The sequence below is a fragment of the Schistocerca nitens genome, chromosome 5 (assembly GCF_023898315.1).
Source record: "Schistocerca nitens isolate TAMUIC-IGC-003100 chromosome 5, iqSchNite1.1, whole genome shotgun sequence".
Classification (NCBI taxonomy): domain Eukaryota; kingdom Metazoa; phylum Arthropoda; class Insecta; order Orthoptera; family Acrididae; genus Schistocerca; species Schistocerca nitens.
The window spans coordinates 309,690,307-309,716,269 of NC_064618.1; the positions used below are offsets into that span (position 1 = coordinate 309,690,307).

General features: G+C 39.3%; 1 protein-coding gene across 4 annotated transcripts in view; it reads left to right on the plus strand.

The window, feature by feature from the left end:
* Positions 1 to 25,963, plus strand: part of LOC126260875 (serine/threonine-protein phosphatase 4 regulatory subunit 3) — a 129,512-nt gene that overhangs the window by 57,963 nt on the left and 45,586 nt on the right. For 3 of the 4 annotated variants that reach the window (XM_049958315.1, XM_049958314.1, XM_049958316.1), the window contains exons 4-5: positions 17,872 to 17,927; positions 18,217 to 18,315. In XM_049958315.1, coding sequence (XP_049814272.1) covers positions 17,872 to 17,927; positions 18,217 to 18,315 — 155 coding nt within the window. Of the gene's footprint in view, positions 1 to 10,583; positions 15,257 to 17,871; positions 17,928 to 18,216; positions 18,316 to 25,963 lie in introns of those variants that run through there. The other variant, XM_049958312.1, reaches the window with a different exon arrangement.

The following is a 25,963-nucleotide window of genomic DNA, read 5'->3' on the forward strand; positions in this document are numbered from 1 at the left end:
ACAACCTCTGGTTCTTTCAGTTTATCCAGGTCCCATCTCCTTAAATTCCCACCTTTTTGCAGTTTCTTCAGTTTCAAGCTGCAGTTCATAACCAATAGATTGTGGTCAGAATCCACATCTGCCCCTGGAAATGTCTTACAATTTAAAACCTGGTTCCTAAATCTCTGTCTTACCATTATATAATCTATCTGATACCTTCTAGTATTTCCAGGATTCTTCCATGTGTACAACCTTCTTTTATGATTCTTGAACCAAGTGTTAGCTATGATTAAGTTGTGCTCTGTGCAAAATTCTACCAGACAGCTTCCTCTTTCATTTCTTCCCCCCAATCCATATTCACCTACTATGTTTCCTTCTCTCCCTTTTCCTACTGACGAATTCCAGTCACCCATGACTATTAAATTTTCGTCTCCCTTCACTACCTGAATAATTTCTTTTATCTCGTCATACATTTCATCAATTTCTTCATCATCTGCAGAGCTAGTTGGCATATAAACTTGTGCTACTGTAGTAGGCGTGGGCTTCGTGTCTATCTTGGCCACAATAATGCGTTCACTATGCTTTTTGTAGTAGCTAACCCGCACTCCAATTTTTTACCCGCACTCCTATTTTTTTATTCATTATTAAACCTACTCCTGCATTACCCCTATTTGATTTTGTATTTATAACCCTGTATTCACCTGACCAAAAGTCTTGTTCCTCCTGCCACCGAACTTCACTAATTCCCACTATATCTAACTTTAACCTATCCATTTCCCTTTTTAAATTTTCTAACCTACCTGCCCGATTAAGGGATCTGACATTCCACGCTCCGATCCGTAGAATGCCAGTTTTCTTTCTCCTGATAACGACGTCCTCTTGAGTAGTCCCCGCCCGGAGATCCGAATGGGGGACTATTTTACCTCCGGAATATTTTACCCAAGAGGACGCCATCATCATTTAATCATACAGTGAAGCTGCATGTCCTCGGGAAAATTTACGGCTGTTGTTTCCCCTTGCTTTCAGCTGTTCGCAGTACCAGCACAGCAAAGCCGTTTTGGTTAATGTTACAAGGCCAGATCAGTCAATTATCCAGACTGTTGCCCCTGCAACTACTGAAAAGGCTGCTGCCCCTCTTCAGGAACCACATGTTTGTCTGGCCTCTCAACAGATACCCCTCGGTTGTGGTTGCACCTACGGTACGGCCATCTGTATCGCTGAGGCACGCAAGCCTCCCCACCAATGGCAAGGTCCATGGTTCATATATAATAATGTATATATAATAAAGCCAACCAATGCCCTTAAATTGTGCAAGGAGTACTTTTTTTTTTAAGACACAATTTCTTCAGGTCTAGTTGTCCCTAAGATTCTGTATCTTTTACTCTCCAATGCCATGTATTCGAAGATCAGGTGTGATGCAGTTTCTTCATCCTCATCACAGATCCTACATTTAGGTTCCTCTTCCATTATACTGTTATAGGTGTTTTTTGAAATTCCCATAGGTGTTTTTTGAAATTCCCATGGTTGGTCATCAGTCCAGCCGTGAGTTTGATCTCTTTCCTGTCCAGTCCCAGGATTACAGAGCTTCTTTTAAAACATGTCTTGGGCATCATTACCTTAACATGTTTTTGTTTATGGACCTTGGTCCAATATCCTACGTGCTGTTTCCTAAGCCAGTTCCATAGTTCTAATGTGATCATAGCCTTCGTAATTGTCAGGACAGGTTCTGGTCCAATAAATGGAGTTGTTGCCCCCCATCCTAGCCAATCTGTCAGCTTGTTCATTGCCACAGATCCCTGAGTGGCCAGGGACCCACACTAGGGATTGCTTCCTCCTAGCTCCACCAGAGCCCTGTGACATTCTGCAACAATCTTAGATCTTGTTGCAGGAGCTGCCAATGATTTCAGGGCTATCTGAATAGATGTAGATGCTATGGTCCTCGTAGCACCTACACACATTCTCCTCCACACATGGCCTGATTGTAGTAATTTCAGCTTGGAATACAGAGGCCAGTTTACCTAGAGAGGTGATGCCCTCCAGTCTTGGCTGCACCCCGTACACCCCTGCCCCAATGCCTTGGTCTATTTTCGACCCGTCAGTTAACCAAACGATGTCCCCCGTACGGTGTCGAACTGTTTTCTCCCACTGCTCCCTGCTTCCAATTATTATATTGTAAGTCTTCTCGAAGCAGTTGGGAGTTGTTATATAGTCGGCAGGCATTTCCCCAGCCATTCCTATATTTACCTCACTCACTACGTTAGTGTGTGACTTTGGATATCCTAATGAGACCCAGTTTTTGCCAGTTTTAAGTCTGTGTGCCCCAGTTGCTGCCTCCATCTTGACCCAAAGGTGTAGTGGAGGCGTATCCAGCATGGATTCCATTCCAGTGGTTGGTGTGCTGCTAATTTCACCTGTTATGACTAAGCAGGCCAATCTCTGCACCATAGCAAGCTCCTAAGCTGCAACCTGCTGTTCTACCTTCTTCCACTGCACTACAGCCCTGTAGGAAATCCTATGTCTGACCTCTGTGGTGTATATTCAGTGCATACCCCTCAGGTTTAGGCCCCAGTTTTTGCCACATGCCCTTCCAGTACTCTATTAGAGTACTTTTTGCCTTGGAGCAGGTACTCTTAATGTGAGGGGTCCATGTTAGCTTCTCATCTAACCCCTAGATCTTTCACTATCCCCTTCATAGGTAGAGTTTCATCGAAGAGCTTTAGATTACAACTTGAGTGTTGAATATGTCTCTTCGTAAATAGCACCACAACAGTCTTCTAAGGATTAGCTCTCAGATCCTGTTTGATGCACCAATGTTGCACAATGTCCAAACTTCCTTGTGCCATATTTCTAAATGTTTCAGTAAATTTGCCAATTATTACTATGACAAGGTCATTTGCATATCCTTGGCAGCAGCATGTCTGGAATTTAATTCCTCAATTAGTTCGTTCACCACTAGATTCCACAATAGAGGGAACAAAACACCTTGTGGGCAGCCTCTAGTGGTGTTAATTACCATCTTTTCATTCATCATGGTAGCCTCTATTTTCCTCCCACTAAGCAAAGCTCTGGTCCAACTGCATATAGTGGTCCCCACGTCATGCACCTCTGCTGCCCTTACCATGGAATCGAAGGTCGGAGACTGATAGACATTTCAGAGCAGCTTGGCTGTCTGCGTAAATATAGATGCCACAATCCTTGAAGAACCCGTGCAATTTCTCCTCCGCGTGTGCTCTTATAGTCTGTATTTCTGCCTGGAATAACATTTCCACTGCACACTTTCTCCAGTAGTTATATTGGAAGGTTTATTGAAGCAGATGGAAGTTATTGCAGTCAGCCAACATTTCCCCTACCATTCCTATCTTTACCACACTCACTACATTGGGGTGAAATTCTAGATACGTGAAGGAATCCAGTTATTTCCAGTTTTCACCCATGCCATTGGCTCTATTGTACTGAAAGCTGTAATGGGAATACATCCAGTACAGTCTGTGTCCCAGCAGTGGGTATGCTGATAATTCTGCCTCTTATGGCTAACCAGGCCAGTCTCTGCACCTTGCCAAGCTCCTTAGCAGCTACCTTTTATTCCAACATACTGTAGCCCCACAAATTATTGTAGGCCTTATTATAGTAGTGTATATATACTGAGTGAGGTGGTGCAGTGATTAGCACACTGGATTCGGGAGGATGGCGATTCAAACCCGTGTCCACATTCAGGCTTTCTGTGATTATCTCAAAATTGCCCCAGGCAGAATCCCTTGAAAGGGCATGGGTGATTTCCTTCTCTATCCAAAACACAAACCTAGCTTGTGCTCCATCTCCAGTGATCTCGATGTTGATGGGATGTTAAGCCCAATCTTCCTTCCTTTTTACAGTAGTATATACATATATCCAGTACCTACTCCAAGGATTACACATCAGTTTTCACCATAGGCTCCTCTAGTGCCCGTAAGAGTACCTTTTGCTGTGGAACATATATTCTTTATGTGAGGGGTCAGTGATATTTTTGCATCCATGGTTACCTTAGATACTTGACTACACCTTCTGTGGGCAAAATTTCATCGAGGAGCTTGCAGTTTCAGAACATGTGCTGGATATGCTTCCTTGTAAATAGTACTACAAAAGTTTTCTTGGGATGGACCCATAGATTCTGTTTTCTGCACAATGTTCAGTGCACGCTTCAGCAAGTTCATTCACTATTGATTTCAGTTTCCTCCTTGTGGACTTTCCCAGGTGGTAGTGACCACCATTTTCTCGGTCATCGTGATGGCTTCTACTTTAGCATGATCTTAATCCACCTGCAAGCTCTTCTGCAGTTCTAACCATGGATTTGTAGTTCATATTGCAAAAAGTCCCCTTAATATCCAGGAAGAACAGAGAGCAATTTCCTGAAAGTGTGGAGCTTTTTTCACCTTCCCAACAATATGGTGAAGTTCTGTTTCGCACTATCTGCCAATTGTAGAGGAAGCTCAGTTAACCCCTTTTCCCTAATGTGCACGTTAACCAGTTTTTCTAATGTATTTAGAAGAGAGGAGGACAGATTTATTGGTCTCATATCCTTAGTGTCAATGTGATTAATTCTCCCTAGCTTCGGAATGAAAACAATCCTCGTTGCCCTCCAAGCATTCCTGCTGCTAGGCTGACCCTAAACAGTTTTAAGTAGGAATCTAATTAAACCATCTGGGTCTGGTAATTAGAATGGTTGAAATTTTTTCTGGTTTCTTTTTTAAATGAGCACATTCTTTGGCAGTTTCCTAGTTTTCCTTTTGGTTACCTGTAAACGAGTGCCTCTCAGGGACTGGCTCCTCGTCTGTGTTACCTTCCCGACTGCATTGAGGGAAGGGAATCTTAAGGAGCACATACAGCATCTCACTTGCTGTCTTTGTACACCCACCATCCTCCTGCTTTAGAGTACCTCCTGGATTAGTTGGTATTCTAGTGAGGACTTCATTAAATATAGTACGAGTAGCTATACCACCCACTTCCTTATAGAATACTTTCCCAGATGATGACGTCACTTGCTTGATCGCATAGTTGTATTTGAGAAGAGCCTCCCAATATGTTGCCCATTGTCCTTTCTTTCTTGCAATGTTGAACTGTCTTCTTACCTGCTTCCTTTGCATTCCAAATTGTTGTTCCACCAAAGTACATTTCTGTTTGTGAACTTTTTGGTTATGTGGCAGTTTTCTGAATATGAGGACATAATGGCAGGTGTCACTGTGTTTTCCGTTTCCTCAAATTACTGGGTTTTGTATCAAAGTTCTGACTTCACACGAGGGTGACTTTTGGTCTTCCTTAAGTGAATCCCAGCCTGTTTTCCGTAGATTCCTGTAGGCCATGGTCTGTTTAACACCTATTTCAACTTCACACTTAATATACAAGCAGTCAAATAATGCCAAGTCACTGTCTGGTATAACTATCTGTTAGAGCGGACCCAAAAGTTATGTCAGTCACCTTTTCCCATCTTCTATTCCTGTAGGTAGGTCACCTAAACCTATTCATTATTTTCAAATTACTCTCTACCAGATATTTCAACAAGTGCCATTTCCTGGGAAGGAAAACTACCGCCCTCGTGAGGAAGGTAAACAGGGGCCAATACAGTTTCCCTCATCCTTCCTTCTGCACACTGTTTCGTCTTGATTGTCACCAAGTCCATGGAACAGAAGTCTACCATTGGCGTGAAAGAAATTGCATTCATAACATAAATGCATGTTTTGGAGTTTCTTAACTTTCTGGTATAAATCTACTTATTACCTCCAGTTCCTCCAAAGCCAGAAATGCCTCCTTCATATAGAAAGGGTTCCTGGATCAGGGACACATCCACCTCCTGTCATCCCAGAAGACATCTCGGAGGGGCAGTTGCTCCTTTACTGTGTTGCAGGTTTATCTACAACACTTGCAGCCTCCAACTTGTGGCCATGGTCATTTCCGATGTCTTTGATTATCCTGGCGGTAACCTACAAGAACCCTAAGTAAAATTTCAGGTCCTGTTCTCACTTTGCTCACTGTGGTTTCCACCACAAGGGTTTGACTGGACAACACGGTGTTTTGGTTGATTCTGTTCCAGTCCTCTGTTCAGTTTTCTCAGAGAGCCATCTGAAGAAGCTCTGCTTGCTGCAAGGTTATGTTGAACAGTTGGATAACCGCCATCCTAAAAGCCAAGACTGCAGTCCATTTACCCATTTCCTAGATGGGCTCTTTTTTTAATCCATTTATTCTGAGAAGTGGGGGTATTAGATTTCCCCTTTGTTCTTTGTTCCCAGTCTTAGAGGTAGAGGGGGTCTGATTACCCCTTTCAATCTGACACAGTCTTTATTTTTATAATTTTCCTCCAGTTATGTTTAGGAAGCTATTTTTTACCTTCATCTTCTTTTTCATCCTTGAGAGAAGTTTCCTCCTCTGAGCCCCATAAAAGATGTGATCTTGGGACTGGTCTGTCACCCAATCCAGTTAAAAGCAGCTTCCGTCAGTTCCAGTCCCAATGCTTGGATGTCTGAGCTTTCATAAACTCCCTCAGATTGTGTTTTGTTTTGTATTCACCACATTTTGGTCTCTCAAGAATTGGGGATTTATTCAGTCAATACCACAGAACCCCACGTGCTGCAGGGCTAATTGCACAAAGAGGTCAGTCAACTGGTATCCCTGAAGTTACATTACAGACACTTCTCCTCATGTGCCACACACACTTCAGCATGGATCACATCAAACCTTAAGCTGGGTATCTGGGGAATTGGGTAAGAAGAAAGACAGGACATCGTTAGGCACACTTCGTCTGGTTCATCGACAAACGTCTGTTTGGCATGGAGGACCCTGTCAGTAGCTGCGCTACAGCTGGTACAGCCCTCAGTTTCATAGTAACGTGCAAGCCTTTCTGCTCACATGCAAGCCTCTCTGCTCGCATGGTCAGTAATTTGACAAGACGATGTCCCCCAGAGAGGCTCATGTAGCTCCAACTTTATTATTGCATCGTTTCCTGTAATCTAAACTATGTTTTATATAAGATTGTGGATAGTGAAATATTTGCATATATTTTAAGTGTCAGTTTGTGGAGGTGAAGTTAGTTTTTATCCACAAAAGTTCTTGTGTTAATATCCTGAACTGAGCCTTGTTATTTATGTTTTCTTACCTCTACGCAGTTGTATATTATCTAACTATACTCTGTATGAAGAAAAAAGATACACCACAAAGGATATTTCTGATTGAGGCAGAAATCAGGAGATGCGATGGTCATGTACAGAAAGAAAAATGATTATAATTAAAAAAAAAGTAATAATTTATTCAAGAGAGAGCACAAATTCAGCTAGTCAGTTACATTTTGGTCCACATCTGGCTCTTATACAAGCAGTTATTCAGTTTAGCATTGACTGATGGAATTGCTGGATCTTCTCCTGAGGGACATTGTGTCAAATGCTTTCCATATGACACAGATTGTCGAAATCCTCAGGCCCCTGCCTATGATGATCCAGAAATTTTCAATTTAGGAGAGATCGAGTGACCTTGCTGGCTGAGATAGGGTTTGGTAGGCATGAACACAAGTAGTAGGAAACTCTTGCAGTGAGTGGGTGGGCATTGTCTTGCTGAAATGTAAGCCCAAGATGACTTGCCATGAAGGGCAACCAAACAAGGCATGAGTATTGTTGACATATCACTGTGCTATAAGGGTGCCACAGATGACAATCAAAGGGGTCCTGCTATGCGATAAAATAGCACTCCAGATAATCACTGCTGAGTGTCAGGCTGTATGGCAGACAATGCTCAGGTTATTATCTCTCTGCTCTCTGAGGCCCCTCCTGACATGTCATTGCAGGGCATCGAGGCTCAGTTCAAAATGGGACTCGTTACTGAAGACAGTTCTACTCCATTCAGTGAGATTCCAGGTCAAATGTGCCTGACATCACTGCAAACAGGCTTGTTGTACAGAGGCCAGTTGTAGTCTGCGCAGGGGATGCCGTGATCTCAGGCCCCTTTCTATGAGCCACCTATTTATGATCCTTTTAGTCACTGAAGCACAAGTTGCACTTCAGATCAGTGCTAATGATGAATCCTGGGTTCTCAGCGCCCCTCTGAAAATTGCTAGGTCCTCACATTCTGTGCTCTGTTGATCGATAGAACGCTTCCTTCTTGACCCTGTATTCAGCCATGATTCACCCGTTCCTGCCAACATTTTTGAATAGTCTCGTGTCAACATTGTTGAATAGTCTCATCACTCCTATTCAAATCTCGATCAACTTGCCCATTGCTCCAACTGATTTCTTTGAGCTCAGTTATACATCCTCCTTCAAATGCTAACATCTGCACACATTGTTCACATGCCTGTCTGCGAAGTGTAGTTACTGTCCAACTGAGTGCACAGAATGAAATTCACAAAAACTTTACACCCTGGTATTGACATGTCCCGTTTGCTATCCTTGTCAACTGCACAGTGAAATTGCACTGCAGTGTCACACATGCAGTGTCACACATTCATGCATGCTGCCAAAGTTTACAATTTTGCATTTTCCATCGTCACCTGTGTATGAATACCAGTATTTGTGACCAATTTGCATACCTCCTTCGTGGTCTGTCGTCCCCCCCCCCCCTTCCCCCTTGGTGTACCATGTTTTGAGCAATTGGTTAATCACACAACAAATTGGGAGGTTGCATTTATTTTAGAGAAGATGCACATCATATTTCCTCTGCACGCAATCTCTTCCTGTCCCTCTGCCCCTCCCTTTAAGCATTATTCTATAGATCTGCATCATTTGGTTCGGTGGTGGTGGTGGTGGTGGTGGTGATGCTGCTGCTGCTGCTGCTGCTGCTGCTGCTGCTGCTCCTCCTCCTCCTCCTCCTCCTCCTCCTCCTCTTGCTGCTGCTGCTGTTGCTGCTGCTGCTCCTAACTGTGATTGAAATAGGGATTTCAAATTATATTTGAAAAAGAGTACAGAGAGAATAGTTGTATGGTTGAAGATTTTAAGCAAACAACAGAAAGTTAGACAACTCTTAAATTCAGCAGGTATTTAACAGAAGGTAATTGTAGTGAAGTAGTGTAGCAACCTTCAAAAATGAAACTAGGGCATATCTATAGAACGAGGCCAGTTTACAGAGTTCTTCTATTGAATTCACTTTGCAGTGTTTTGCATGGGTCTGTTAGTTAACTGTTTTGCCTTTTCTGGATAACATTGCTTGGAAAATCTCTCACTGGCAAATTTCCCCTTTCACCTCATCCCTTTTTTGTACCCCATTGTTTGTATCAGTTCTTGTATATTTTACTCCCATGCAGTAGTGTACAGACACTTAATGGTTATCTGCTTTGTTGATTCTCATTTCCTTGTAGAGGTATTGCAATGGTTATTCCAGTCACTATAAGAAAATTAACTGTCTCAGCCAACGGAAATGAGAAGCATAGCCTTCTTTCTTTCCATTATTTTTAGTGAAACCTGTGAAGAACTCTGCATTTATGTATTTGATAAATTGATTTCTGCTGCACAAATTGCTGAATCCAATTCTTATACTTGTCCGTAACCATTTGTATTTTTCAGGCTGTGTTGTTTAATATTTTTCTGTAGGGTTCTGACTTCCTTTTTCAACCAATTTTAGTGAAGGTGGTAAGCATGAGGCACACACCTAAGTAAGAAATTAATAATTGTAGCTCAGCTATTGAACTTGCATTCCTAAGAGTGAAAGCTTGTGCCATTCATGGTACTAGGCCAGCTCCAAAAAGAACAATCTCTGAAATATCTTCATAAATGGGCATTGTTTTGTATTTTTAATGCTGCTTGTTATTAGAGGCTTATTTTACTCAAACAGTCTGTGTAATAAGTCTCAAAATTTTTAAAGAGGTCACTCAGGAATGTTAAGTACAGCTAGGTGGCTGAATAACAAATCTTTAAAAAATGCTATAATGACAGTAATGATAAGTAGAGTTATTTTTACAACATATTTGTATCTTCTTTGTCATTTTCCAGTTTCTTGTATTGCAGTGGTTTTCTTTGCACTATCAGAACCAAGCGAAAACTTTTTATTTATGTGATGATGTCTCATTGCTGGAGGAATTAGTATTTATGTTAAAAAAGTGACAAGTGTTTCCCTCTTTGTGAAAAGATAACATCGCATTCTAATTTTGTTACTTTATCATATCAGAGTAACAACAAAAACACACACACACACACACACACACACACACACTTCTGTTTAAATTATCTACACCACATAATTATTTTGATCTTCTAATAGTGTTAAAAGACTGCTGTTTGTGTGTGGTAGTCTACATTATACCATTTCAAGTTATTTTACCTGCAAACTTAATGTCATTCATATATTTTACTGAATAATTTACTGAAGTTGCCCATGCTTCACATTCTGTTGAAAGATGTTCCTTGTGCTCCTTTTGTCACACTGTGTTAGTTTCTTGTTTCATTACATGCAATAGAAATTTAAATGCTGTATAAATTATACCATACATTTTAAAATCTCAGGCCAATTCTCAGTTCTGATGGTGCCTAAAAAAGCCATTAGCAGTGCAATGAAATTGATGTCAGAGAAGATATAAAATTAAAACTTGTGTGTGATAAATCTACTTATTATTATTTAGTCACTTAATGAGATTTTATTGGTATGCTATACCACAGGATGGTGCTTGTGAACTAGAACACAGCCAGATGAAGAACTGGATCTAGTGGAACATTGCTGAGCTTATGGTCCTTGGCTAGAAGATAATTGTGTGTAGTCACCATTCATCCTGCTGTGAAGTGTGTAAATAAAGGCTGACGTATGTGATAAAACAATAAACAGTTCACCGATATATGTATAAACATTTCTGAAACATAGTGACAATTCACCTACTGGTGTAATTTGTACTGATGCTTTGGGTGACACATTAGAATCACTATTTCAATCCTGGCGTAGTTCTGATTGAAGTTTTGTAGTTTAACTCTTTTTTTAATTTCATCTTCAAAATATTCTGTAGTTATATATATTACACCGAAGGACTTATTGCCTGGGATTTTTCCTGATAAGTGTAGTAAATGGACTGTAGCTATAATTCCCCCACCCCCAGAAAAGCTAACAGGTGATATATTTCTCTCTAGATAATTCATTGAAGATATGAATGCTGTTAATGCTTTTTGTTCAGTATCAGAGAAATGTTTAACTTCTGGAATATTTAATTATATGCTGAGACAGTAATGGATGATGATTCTGTGGAGGTGGCTGCTAGGCAGCCGATCAGGCCTCAGAATGATAGTAAATGGACGGAAGAAAATAGCGAGTCCTTGTCTGCCCCAGCAGTTTCTTCTGATGTAGGAAAGGCTTTTACAAGCTCCAGTGAGATGTGTGATAATGAATCAGTTATGTTGAATGTTGATTTCTTTGGAGAAAAGGCGACTGGTGATGATCAAGATGTTCAGACTGCAAAGGAAATGGTGTCGCAGTCAATTGGTCTCATATCACAAAAGAAGCCGAATATAGACTCATTTGAACCAGCAGATGTTGATCAGTCATTTGTTATGGAATATATCAACCAGACAAATTATCGTATATTTGTGACGTCACAGTTAAGAAATTATAATTACTACATTGACAACTGCAGGCCTGCTGAAGAGCATTTTGTGAAGTTAGACTCCAGTGTTAAAAGAAATGCTGCATTTGTGAAGAAATTGAGAACCTTTACAGGGAGTCAGATAGAGTCATTACTGAAAGATGTTGCAACTTTAAATTTAACTAAGTATTTGAGTGAAGTTGCAGCTGCTCTGGTTGATACGAAATTGAAAATGAGTGATGTCTGGGCAGCTGTGAAATTATGTAATATGTTGCATCTAACTTACCCTGAATTTAAAGTTTCACTTCTGGAAAACTGGCAGAGGGCTTTGTGCATAAGGAAGGATGACAAAATTTCGAATCCTGCAAAACTAAGAGTTGACATAAGATTTTATGCAGAGCTCATCAGTGTAGGAATATTCACTTTGAAAGAAGGTTTACCACTTCTTGGCAATGTATTAACAATGTTGATCAATACAGATAAGGAACAGCATAACAATGTCAATATAATACTTAGTTTTTGTCATCACTGTGGTGATGATTATGCTGGTCTTGTACCGCGGAAGTTGCGAATGCTGCTTGAAAAATTTAGTTTGCCGCTGCCACAATATGATTTACTTCCGAAAGAAAAGCAACAGAACGTAAAGGCCCTGCTTTTAGAATATTATAATTCTCTGTGCAAGAGACGCTCTACTGATTACTGTGAATTGCAGGCCTATATAAAGAGGAATGAAAAGATATTACAAACAAAAGGTCAGCTTAGTTTTGAGAGGAAAGAGAGACTTGAAGAGCTCCATCTAACATTTCAAAATCTTGATGCTAATACATTAAAATTTTCTGAAGTGCTTGATGTAGATGTACCGCCTCTTCCAGTTGTGAAATCAGCCAAGCATGAGAGTTTAAACAGCAACAGTGAAAGTGAAGAGTGCACAAATGTTGCTGATATATGGGATGATGATGATTCCAGGCAGTTTTATGAAGTCCTTCCTGATTTGAAAGAATTCATGCCAAATCTTCAAACACAAGTCATTGAACAAGACAATATAACGGAGGAAGCTCTAGATATGGAATTAGATACTGATACTCCTTTTGATGATGATCAGCCTGTACCTGATACCGAAGAGACAGATGACAGTGAGATAGTACCTGTTGCAAACAAGCCACAAATAGAAACATTTGTGAGCAGTCTTACAAGCTGTGTTAACAGGGAGCTAATTGATAGTGCTTCAGTTGAATTTGTTATGAATTTAAATACAAAATCCAATAGAAAGAAGTTAATTAAGTCACTTATAAATGTACCTCGCACACGCTTAGATTTGATTCCAATGTATGCTAGATTAGTGGCAACACTATATCCTGTAGCACCAGAGATAGGAGTGGAGTTATCACAACTACTAAAACAAGCTTTCAGGTACCATGTGCGAAAAAAGGATCAAATGAAAATTGAAACAAAGATAAAAATTGTTACTTTTATAGGAGAATTAATAAAATTTCAGGTTTATTCAAAGATAGAAGGCCTCTACTGTCTGAAAATGCTCATCCATGACTTTACACACCATCATATTCAGATGTGTTGTTGTTTTTTGGAATCATGTGGAAGATATTTGTTCAAACATCCAGATAGCAGCAACAGAATGAAAATATTCTTAGAACAAATTATGAGGAAAAAAAGTGTGATGGCATTAGATTCACGTCACATTTTAATGATTGAAAATGCCTACTATTCTGTCAATCCCCCAGATGTAGTATGCTTTACGCGTAGAGAGAGACCACCTGAGCAGGAATTCATTCGTAAAATTTTATATCAGGATTTAACAAAATATAACAGTGAAAATGTATTGTGTTTGATGCGAAAGTTGGACTGGGATCAGTCTGATATGGCAGCTTATGCTATTAAGTGCTTAATTTGTGGCTTCAAGGTAAAATATGAAAATATTGCTTATTTAGCAAGCATTGTGTCTGGACTGGCCTTATTTCAAGATTTTGTTGGGCCAATGGTTGTTGATGGTGTGTTGGAAGATATACGACTTGGTATGGAACTGAATCTTCCCAAGTATAATCAGCGACGTGTGGCAATGATTAAATACCTTGGAGAATTGTATAACTACAGGATGATTGACAGTAAGACAGTTTTCCGTGTACTTTATTCGTTGATAACATTTGGGGTTTCGTGGGATTTGAGGGTGCCTTCTGCCATCGATCCTCCGGAAAGCCTTTCAAGAATTCGTTTATCTTGTGTGCTGTTAGATACTTGTGGAAATTATTTTGTTACTGGACGAAGTAAGGCAACATTGGAAACCTATCTTGTTTTTCTCCAGCATTATTACTTGTTAAAGTATACAAATCCGTTTTGGAATGAAAACAACCTCTTTCCTCCAGGTATTAAGCTCATGTTTCAGGAAACAGTGTTAAAACTTTTTCCAAATGCACAGCTTCATACTTCATTAGCTGAATCTGATGCAGAAGTGAAAAGAATATGTGATGAGTATAAAGATGACAGTGATTTTCTATTTACTATAACAGGCACAAATTTTGAGCACGATGCAGATGATGTGTGCAGTGATTCGGATGAGTATCCAAACCACATATGTGAAGTTACATTGGAGTCTGAGTCTGTACCACTTGAGAACATGTTAACTACAGCCAAAGATCACAGTGGAAATACAATGACTTCTCACTCTGAGACTGTGTCCTTATCTAGTGTGTCGGTAGTGAAATCAGTAGGTTTTTTAGGAGAGAAAGACTTAACATATGCCTCTGATGCACTTTCATACACAGGTAGTGATATTTTAGATGATTGGGAGACTGATGGAAGCAGTATGGCTGCAGATGGTGGAGGATTGAGCATTCCAAGCAGCACTTTCACTTCAGAACCGGATGTGAGCAAGGATGACTGTAAAGTTTCTCTAAAACCGTCATTAATTGACTGCCCAGAGGATAATGACTTTCAAATTGCATTTGAGCAAATGGTTTCAGAAAATATTCAAGATAGAATTAGAGGTACCCCTATACCACAACGTTTGGATATAGTTGTACCATTGCACATTCGATCAAAGACCAAAAAAACCTACGAGCAGCTGAAATCTGAAGATTCTGATACACCTGTGGTAAATTTTGTACTAATGTTGAAAAAAGGCAATAAACAGCAGTATAAAAATGTAAATGTTCCTATTGATTCTGATATGGCGATGAATTTGAAGAACCAAGAGGAAGCTGAACGTGCTGAAAAAGAAAGAGTCAAGCGATTAACATTGAATATGAGTGCAAGATTGGAGGAGGAGGAATATCAAGAAATGCTAGCAAGGAGTAGAAAAACTGAATCGCTGAATACAAATTATGAGAAAAGGCCCAAGTATAATCATCCAAAGGGGGTTCCCGATACAGATTTCATTTTTGGCACAAAGAAGATGAAATAAATTCATATAACTAACTGAAGTTTAGGATATGATACTTTGATAAGGGAATCAGTTAAATGTTATTTTCTCCATTTGTGCCATTTAAGTCTCTTATGTTAATATTTTTGTTGTATTTCTGTAGAATATTACAAATGTGAAAATGCTGTAAATGAGTTCATTTCTTGCTAAATAGGTAAATTTTTGTTGACTATGGACTTTGTGAGATAAAAATGGAAATGTGTGTTCAAGTGGAAAACTGGTTCATGCGTAGCAATTTCTCATATTGCTTTGGAAATATCATTTTCTTTATTGTGGAAAAAGGTTATGTTCTGTTAAGTAAAGAAATATTTCTAGTGTGACAATAAATTATATGAAATGTAGAATTTTTGTAAGAAAAATTTATTGTAATTTCATAATGAATACATTTGGTTGAAATGTGTTTTGAAGTAATGCTGTATAGCTGAAATAAATCCTTCAGACTGGTATGATAAGCGTTTAACTTTATTTGTGTTTCTTTTAACCAGTGTGTTGTTACAGTTCCTTCAACCTGAGATTTACAAAGGAAGATGGCTATAATAATAGCAATAAAATTATAATAATATAATAAATATGTCTGAGAAAGCTCTGCTTATTGTGATGGATTGCTTTTGATGCTGCATCTTAAGCAATCTGTAAAATGGAATTGTTATTATGAGTATTGTAATTGTAGTGACTGTAGTTGAGAATTAAGAGAGAGCTAATATATAAATTGAGGGAACTACAGTTTTTTCCCCAGAAATATGCACTAATTTTATTCTCATTTTTCATATCAGCAGAACATAGAGCTATTTTCAAACTGTGGAGTTTTTAAAACTTCGTACACTATAGGGTGTCATTTTTTGGACATTCAATCAGTTTTTATTTTTTTAAAAAATGTACTGTTCAGTCATAAAAATTATTTTATAACCCTTTAAGTTTTTGTCAGTTGTTTTACTTAACCTGTTTTAAGAGTTTCTTTGTTGTTGGCCCTGTGCTTCATATCTGGTAGGCTTTTTTTCTTTTTTTTTTTTCCCAAAAGGGAAAAAATTATAAATTGTTGAAAGAAGAGTATAAAGCACATACAGGTGAAGAAGAAGAATGGCAGGGGGGGAGGGAGATGGCACTTTACTTTTAACTGTTAAGAGAACCACATTGTTCAGTACAGTACTCAAAAAAACCGTGGCCTACTCTGTAAGCTTATTATTGCTTCTTAATTCTTGTGTTAGCCGTATGTGTCTCCTGATCCGTTGTCTGCAACCAAATATTGGTTAAAGTACCGTAGAGATAGCTGTATATGGCTGATTAACCACTAAAATATGATTTAACATGGAGAATATAATAGAAAAAGTTAAAAACAATTGTCAGTATGTGATTATAACAATTAAGTTGTACTTTATTTTCTGATAGGCATAATCTTGTGTGTAGCACGTGTTTGCAATTGGGATCTGTGTGTGTGTGTGTGTGTGTGTGTGTGAGAGAGAGAGAGAGAGAGAGAGAGAGAGAGAGAGAGAGTGTGTGTGTTAAATTCCAGCTTGCAAAGTACACCGAATAATGTGTGCAGTTGCATTCTGAACTGGGCTTTCATTGGGTCATATCATTGCTATATGAATTCTCAACCATTCTTTATTGCCATAGTACTTGGATTGTTTTTATGTGTATGCTTGTACTATATAATGAGAATTCAAATGTCTTTTCTTTTTTGTTTATCAATCATTTCCAATTTTTAACTGCAGTTAAGGGATTTGCATGTATGAAATGTTACACATTCATTTTGCAGGTAAATTTGTTTTATTTATTTATTTTTATGGCAACTTCAAAACATATACACTTACCATGATGTAAATATGCATTAAGGTATCTCACTGTTCTTGACATTTGCATCCTTAAGTAAGAGGATTAGAATTAATTATAATTTAGTCGTGCCGTTATTGAAATTGATAATCCAATTCTCATGTATTTACAAGGAAAATCTGATGCGGCAGCACCAGTGAGTGTTATGGTTAGTGTGTTGCATAAAGAATCCTTTCTCATACACTGTGAAAGGAGAGTAGTTGTGTGTCTAAAGATCAGATAACTTATTAAATAAACACTAGTGCCATTACTGACCAGAACTGTATTCAAACAACGTCCCATGAATTACGTGACTGACTCTGGGTCATTTTCTTCCTTAATCCTGCTGAATTTAACTATAGTGTCATGCATTTATAATGCTCTTCATTAAAAGTAGTATCAAAATAATATCGTGGCCCAGATATGTGCTTCTTACATGTTTAAAGAAAATAGCCCACTATTTCGTAGGTGCACTAAACAGTGATTATTAAATATGTCACTTCGAAAATGGCAGTAGGCTCAGCTTTTATTAAGAATGAAAGCTTGTGTGGCATCTAAGAAACGCTCAAGGCAGATTGATGTACTTTTTCCTATAACTACTCAAAAATCTGATTAAATGTAAGAATTCTGTTATGTGGGAAGAAAAGCCTTTGTTACTAAACTAGTTTGCCAATTTAAATACAGAAATGACACTCACTATCTTAATATTTCTTGTAATTTTCAATTATATTTTTGCTTGAAAACTTACTAGTTAAGCAGTGATTTTAAACACACTCTCTCTGAAGCTATAAAGAGTTTAAAATTAAGACTTAAGACTATGGTCTTGAGGACAGATGCAGCATTCAACTTTGTTCTATGACCATCTTGCATGCAAATAATGCTTGGCTCAAAAGTAAATGACTTCTCATTTCTGTAGTGATAATGAAATGAAGGGTGTGGTGGTCTATAAAAGAGTGGAACTGCATGCAGCATGTGACTAAAAGGATATCTTCTGTAAAAAGGAAGAATCTTTGTATTTATATGTCAATGTGCACACTTTGTTAATTCACTACATTAAATTGTTACACTACTTGCTCCATTGAAACCAATTTACTAAATCTTCTTTTGAAGTTTTGTCTGTACAATTTTTGTATTCTAGGCTCCCTGCTCTTGGAGTCCAAGATTCAACCTGACACTGCATACCAAAAGCAGCAGGTAAGGGATTATATTTTACTTCCTGTCTATTTGCTCTTGTGTGGTTTGGGGCTAAAATATTGTAAGGTAATTTTGTTCCCAAGTATGAGTGGAAAATATTAATAGAATCACAACATCTAAATTCATCATTTCTCTTTCTGTAGTTAGAATTGCTAATGAGTTCAGTCTTGTATGACTGTATGCTTAACAAATTTGTTTTAAACAGGTACATCTAGCACAAGTGCTTTAAATAAGATTGTTATGGGTCATGGTTCAGAGCTGTTCATAATTCTTTTTCTTTCTGTTTTAGGATACACTTATTGTTTGGTCAGAAGGAGACAATTTTGACCTAGCTCTTAGTTTTCAGGAAAAGGCCGGCTGTGATGAAATTTGGGAAAAAATATGTCAGGTAAGTTATGATAGTTCCATACACAATCATCAAATTTGTTTCCATTACATATTATCTCCTGTTTTGTTACCTGTACCAACAAATATTTATAGAATTTTGTAAATGGACTAATGAATAAAAGCTCTGCCTTCTCAATCTCTGTTATTCTAGTGCTATTATAAGTCCACTGACACTTTTATTGGGCAGAACATCATAAATCTAGCTAATCTTGAAATGATTTATATGGATAATCAGTCAGTCACTTGATGAAACACGTCACGGTTCTTAAAGATATGAGATGTCTGTTGATGCAGGTCAGACGGCAAACTTTTCTGACTTAGAATGGCACGATAACCTCACTGTTTCAGGATATATGCCAACCACGTGAAAACAACTTGTCTGTGTCCCAAGATTCTCATAGACTTACTTACTTTACTTAGTTCCTGTCGTTCCCTCTGGAACATAGGGCCGCGATGAAATTCCTCCACCTGGTATGATTTCTAGCAAGTCTCTTCACTTCACTCCAGGTTTTCCCATCCTCTGCAACTTCTCTCTCGATCGTCCTTTTCCGGGTCTGTTTGGGACAACAATGTTTTCTGACTCCTTGAGGGTTCCAGTCCAATGCCACCCTTCCAACAGCTTCATCTGGTTTCCTCAATGTATGCCCAATCCAGCTCCATTTTCTTTCCTTGATTTGTAAATTGATTGGTTGCTGATTTGTCTCCCTCTAAAGATCTTCATTTGTCATTGTATCTGGCCATCTCACATTTAAAACATGCTGGAGACAGTGTTTGTTAAAAACTTGGAGCTGTTTTTCGATGTAGTTTGTAACCTTCCAAGTTTCGCAACCATAAGACAGAACAGCCTTCACATTGCTATTGAAAAGCCAGAGTTTGGTCTTCTTTGAGGTGTTCCTATTTTTCCAAACAGGTTATAGTTGTACAAACGCACCATTTGTTTTGTGGATGCGACTACGGACGTCGTCCTCAATGCCTCCTGTAGTTGTGACTGTACTTCAGAGATAGAGGGAGGATTGGACCTGTTCTGCGTTCTCTCCATTAATGGCCAGCTTAGTCACGATGCTCGAATTTATCCGCATTTCTTTAGTTTTGTGAACATTTATCTTGAGGCCTGCAACTTCTGCCTCTCTCTGTATCCTGGCCAGTTTCTCCTTGATGTCTTGATATCATTGTGCCATTAATCAGATGTTGTCTGTGAAATCTAATTTTCGAGCCTGTCCTGCACCCCCCAATGCACAGCTCTCTTCCGTCACCCCCCATTTACTCTCTTCATCATACGGTCCAACAACAAAAGAAATAGTGTTGGTGAAAGAATACATTCTTGTTGTACTATGGAATTAACTTAGAAAGGCTCTGTTAGTTCTCTGTTATATAGTACTTGGCATTCGTAGTCTTCATACATTTCCTTGATGGTGTTAATAATCTTCGTTGGAATGCCATATTTTGCAAGTGTATCCCACATGAATCTTCGATTGACAGAGTCGAAAGCCTTTTCAAAGTCAATGAAGATAAGGTAGAGGGTGTGTTGCTACTCCGCACTTTGTTCCAGAATAATTCTGAGAGTATTGAAAAGGTCCACACAGCTTCGACGTTTTCTAAAACCCACCTGCTCTTTCCTCAGTTGTCGTCCACAGAATCCTTAATGCGGTTTAAAATGATCCTCAAAAGTACCTTACTCGGTACTGACAATTGAGTAATGCCTGCCAGTTGTTGCACTTAGTAACATCTCCTCCTTTTTTGGGTATTTTCATGATAATACGTCATTTCCAATCTGTTGGCAGTTTCTCCTCTCTCCATATCTTCTCGAAGAGGATGTACAATAACTCGACAGTGGTGTCCAAGTCTGTTTTCAGCATCTCAGAAGGTGGCGCAGTGGTTAGCACACTGGACTCGCATTCGGGAGGACGACGGTTCAATCCCGTCTCCGGCCATCCTGATTTAGGTTTTCCGTGATTTCCCTAAATCGTTTCAGGCAAATGCCGGGATGGTTCCTTTGAAAGGGCATGGCCAATTTCCTTCCACATCCTTCCGTAACCCGAGCTTGCGCTCCGTCTCTAATGACCTCGTTGTCGACGGGACGTTAAACACTAATCACCACCACCAGCATCTCAGATGGTATACTGTCTGGTCCTGGTGCCTTCCCAATCTTGATCTACTTCAGCGCTATTCGAATTTCTGATTTCGTGGTTGCATTTACACCAATGCTGGGTCTAGGATCGTTGTATTCCATTTGTTGTTGTTCTTCCACCTCACCACCAAGGTCTCTATTTAGAACTTTGTTAAAGTGTTCCTTCCACTTAAGTGATTGATCTTCATGTGTAATTAGTATCTCCCCTTTCTTATTCCTTGCTGGTCAGTTCCTCTGGAAGCTTTTCTCAGAGAGCATCTTAGTGATATCATACAGTTCTTTCACAGCCTCCCTCCATGCTGCCTTTTCTGCTCTGTCAGCCTGTTCATCTATACATCTTCTGTGGTCTCTTCTCAAACTCGGTTTCACTTCCTTAACTGCAGCTCTATAATCAGCCTGTGCCTGTGCTTTTTGTTGCCTGGTCCTGGTCTGGTTTATTCTTCCTTTAGCCTCCATTCTATGGGTGACCTTCTTCCAGGTATGTTCGGACTCCAATTTCTCCGCAGGCCATTTTTAAAGCCAAGTTGTCTCTCGCTCACTTGCACAGAGGTATTCTTAACTTCTGTCCACATTTCCTCCATATCCTTATCCTCGGTCGTCTCCAGTTCCAGCACCTGGAATCTATTCCGGAATTCCAGCTGGAACCCCTCGGCTATCTGTGGATCTTTCAGTTTACGTACATCGAATCTTCTATTCCTTGGCTCAAATTTCTTTCTGGAGACCACAATCTTCATTCGGAAACTGGCAGTAACAAGATGGTGGTCACTACTTGCGTCTGTTCCTCTTCTATTCTGCACATCTTCCAGGCTCCTCTTAAACTTGCTGGATACTGTGATGTGATCGATTTGATTTTCTGTAATATGATCTGGGGATACCCATGTTATCTTATGACATCTCCAGTGAGGAAGCAAGGTCCCTCCTATTACAAGGTCATGCACAGAAGTCACTAAATCTTTCCCCATTATCATTCATTTCACCCAAGCCATGTACCTCCATTATCTGTTCCAGCCCATCATTGTTATCTCCCACCTTGGCAGTTATGTCTCCCATTACAGTGAGTTTATCTTCCTTGCTCAATTTCCTTACAGTCTCTCATAGTAGGTAATAGAACTACTCCTTTTTCTCAATCTTTGATGTCTGTGGAAGCATAGTATTGGATGAGCGCCACATTTTGGGCCTTCATCTTAAATCTGGCAGTCATGATCCTACTGGACACAGATCTCCATTCTAGAAGGCTCTTCTTTGCAGCAATAGCCCAACTCCATCCTGGTGTTGCTCTTCATTTTCACATCCTGAGTATAAAAACGTAATTCCATCTGAGGTCTGCATTTCACCAAAATCTGGCCACCTCACTTCACTCAGTCCCAGGTTATAAAGCTTATAGTTATTCATTTCCCTGGTCACTTGTTTCAGCTTATTACTCTCCCTCAAAGTTCGTATATTCCAAAAGCCAATTTTCGTTTTCCTTTTCATGCCAAAGGTCGTCATCAGTTTATCCATCTGGTTTTGTATTCTTATTTTGGTTTCAATAATCAGGTTATTTAAAAATGGCAGGTGATTGGCCCACTGCTTCCGATTGCCTTGATTGTGCTGCCACCTTATTGCCTAGGCACTGACGATTTACCAGATATTCAGAATATGGGCTTGGCATTTCCTCCACACCCCTATACGTGGTTTAACTGCCAGCATCAGGTAAGTGGGGGAAATGGAAAGGAAAAGAAAAAGGATGGGCTAAGGATAGGAAAAAGATAGGAGGCAGGTTTTTGTTTGGTCGATGCGGGACGCACTTTGTCTGGCTCCTCCCCTTTGACCTGTCCGGCATGGGTGACCCTGCTGGTAGCTATGCTACTTCCTGCATAGCTCTCCGGACAAGGATCTCATAGAACTTACTTCAGTTACAATGATGTCTCAGATTGTCTGCGTAAAAAAGTAACTAGGTTGTTGTTGTTGTTATTGTTAATTATGGTGGTGTCCATGTTCAAAGAAAAGTTCTGCGTGAAATTCTGATAGGTTAAATTTGATTTCAGTGGTGTAACTATCACTAAAGTCTTTGTGGTGCTTATTTTGTTCATAGAACAGAGTTTTTCATGCAATTTACAAATTGGTATTGGATATATAACAGGGTGTACACATCCCAGGATAACCAAGAAAAACCCAGGAATCTTTTTGTGTGGGAAAAACCCAGGAATTTTTCCTTGTTTTAGTTTTCAGTTAATTTTTTGTAATTTTGATCGGCAAGAACTGATACTCTAACAAAGAATTTTACCTTAGCCCTCTGCTGCAGAAATAAAACATAAATGAGAATAACACCATATTAAAATTTAAATTTGCAAAGAAAATATGTCATTTATAACAACAAAACACAGCGCACACACAAGCATATGCCAATAGCAAAATGTTTCAAAGGCTTTAGAACGAAGACCATGCAATATCTCGTAATAGTAAACTTCCTATGATAAGTGTGTTGTATTACATTTCTAAAACACCCCCCACACAAGCGACAGATCACAGCGATCTGTCGCATGGGCGACCGATCGCTTCGTAGATTGTGCGTGTGTGGGCAAATTGCAGCTATCAGTCACTGATCACTGGTCGCATGGAAATCCCAGGCAGTCCAATGGATCTCATGCAATTTGTGCATGTAGTATGGCTGCCTGGCTGATTTAGCAGAGATGTGTGGCAATACGGCAGCAGCCTAGTTATCTATATGTTAAGCTTGATTTTGCAGTTTTGTTTCATTTTGCTTTTTCCATGTTGAGTAAGGGATGTACATTAGAATTTAATGTTATCCTGGGACCATGATATACCCTTGAAAGTGAAGTAGATCCCGGAGTTGCCATTTACATTAAGAAGTAGTCAAAATACACCCTCCAGTTCTGCAGTGATTAGCATTTTTAAGCTTGTGCTATAGAAATAGAATTGATGGGAAATTCATGGTCATGATACTGTGGACACCCTCTCATGATTTTGTGTTATTTATGAAATAATTATACACATTGCTTAAATTTTTACTTCTAAACAGAATGACATATGTACCTACAGTAATGTTAAGAGAACATTTAAATTTAAATGTTTAGAGCAAATTTATTACACAATTATACTCAAATCCCTTGCCATTTAATGTAAACTAACCCACCTTCGTACAATTTATAACAAGGGTTACAGTAATCAGTAGAGCTGCTGTTGACAACATCTCTACAGACATATCAGGTAAATTGTGGAAATACTTGCAGTTAAATTATAAGACTAATGAATTAAAAGTAACTGAGGACTTATAAACGTAAAACAAATTGTATTGTCACACTAGAAAGATGTGCACAACCAATTTGGTGTCTGTGAAAAATGTAATATATTTTGTAAAGTAACTTACAGTTCCCAAGAAAAGTGTTGCATAACAAGTTCAATAAATTATAATTCTCATTTATTGTAAATTTTATGTTTTGCAAGTATTTTTGGGGATGCGGAAATCAGCTACAATTGCTGTGAAAACTTGTATAGCAGAACTTCTTGACACAGTGAAGTTCACAATACTGTTTGAAATTGCTTGGCAAATTTTTTGCTTGTGGGGTGTCAAGACAAGCGAACAATTATAGGCGGTATTGCATTCAGTGGATTGCTGTGATCCATTGCTTCTGTATGGGGCCCTTAACAGGTCACAGGAAATTATTGCAAATAGAAATTCTACTTTCGAAGTAAATTATCATTTACACAAGATGAATTGTGTTACATGTGATGATGTGCAATGAATTTTTTAAATCGTATAGTTTTTAACTTTCATTCAAAACTTAACTCTTTAGAGAACCAGCTGCATAGAAAAATTTCAAACCCAGAGTACCAGCCATTTATGCCATTATTTAAAATTTGACTGGCAAATTTGTGTTTGATATATCTTAAAGGGTAAACACATGCTAAAAAAGACCAGTGTTATATGTGAAAGCTTAGTTTTTCTTGTAGCTGTACTGCTTGTGTACCTGATGGTTATAATTAAACTTTCTCTATTTATCACTTTATAACATGAAAACTAATTGGTGTACGAGTACCAAACTTGGTAGCATTAATATCAAGGGCATAGGGAAGAGAAATAATGCAGAATCAATTCAATTGAAACACTTTTAATGTGCTGCTGTATTACATCATAACCATTACATACCGGTACCATTACTGCAACAAAAGGGGCTTAATATGGTGCCCATCAGTGCTCAGAAGAGTCTGAAAGCGCAGGATTACATTCTGCACAGCAGAACAAAGCATGCCCGTAGGTGTGCTGGCTACCTCTCTTGATATGCTGTGCACCATATTAGCACATGTGTGAATGTTCGTTCCCCTGGTAAACCCTTTCCTTTAGGTAGCCCCACAACTAGAAATCACATGTATTGAGATGAGGTGATTGAGCTGGCCAAGCACTTGGAAACAGTCGGCTGATAATTCGATCATTTCCAAATGTGTTTCAGAGGAGCAGGTGAACTTCATGGGTCCCCATCTTGCATGAAAACCGTTGAGTTTAGTGTGTGTCTCTCATGTAGGGCGGGTATGACATGCTGACGAAGCATAACACAGTAACGGTCAGTCACACTGCTTTGGCCCTTGAGCGCCAACCTGTCTAAGGGCCAATGATGAACGTAGCCACGAAGCCACACCATATGGTGACATGTTCACCATACAAAGGAACTTCATGCAGATTGACTGGAGGTGAAGATCCCCACACTTAGCAATTCTGTGTGTTGACCTCACGCATCAGAGAACAATGAACTTCGTCTGTCTATAGGATAGTCCAGAACCAGCCCTCGTCAACTTCAATCCTTGCGAGAAAGTGGAGAGTGAAGTCAACACGTTGTTTTGTGTTCTGTTGTGTAAGCTGCTGTACGGTATGGTTCTTGTACGGATACCATTTGAGAATGGTTCAAAGCACCTTCCGTACAATGGACCTTGGGATTGTTCAACTTTCATGACACAGTACACACACTGCCTGATGACCGGGAATTTTGTGCAGCATTGTCTGCCATAGCAACGGCAATTTCATCAACCACCTGTGTTGGAATCGGTCGTCAGCCTCTTCCTGGAGCGATGCCCAGTTCTCCAGTTGATTCGAACTACTTCATCATACTCCGCACAGCCAGCGATATTCTCGGAAGTGCAGCTGCAACATTACCGTAATTTTGATAATAGAGCTTCATCAATAATGCCCTGCTGCTTTCGTCCAAGTTCATGTTGACATGTCAACAAGTGCACTGCGACTGGTCAGGTGTGTGTGACTATGAATCACAGTGACTGATTATGACACCTGGTGGCCATAGTTGGAACTGGGTGGTGGCATTGTGACACATGGAAATCATGCACCCCCTACTCTAGATATTAATGCTGCCAAGTTTGGCACTCATATAGTGATTAGTTTCTGTGTCATAATGTGTTAAACATGGAAAGTTTAATTATAACCACACATTATTAATTTAAACAATCAGTTTTCTTATTTGTGTGTTCATGCCATTGGTGATTACAACACGTATCCTATGCTCTGAGTATC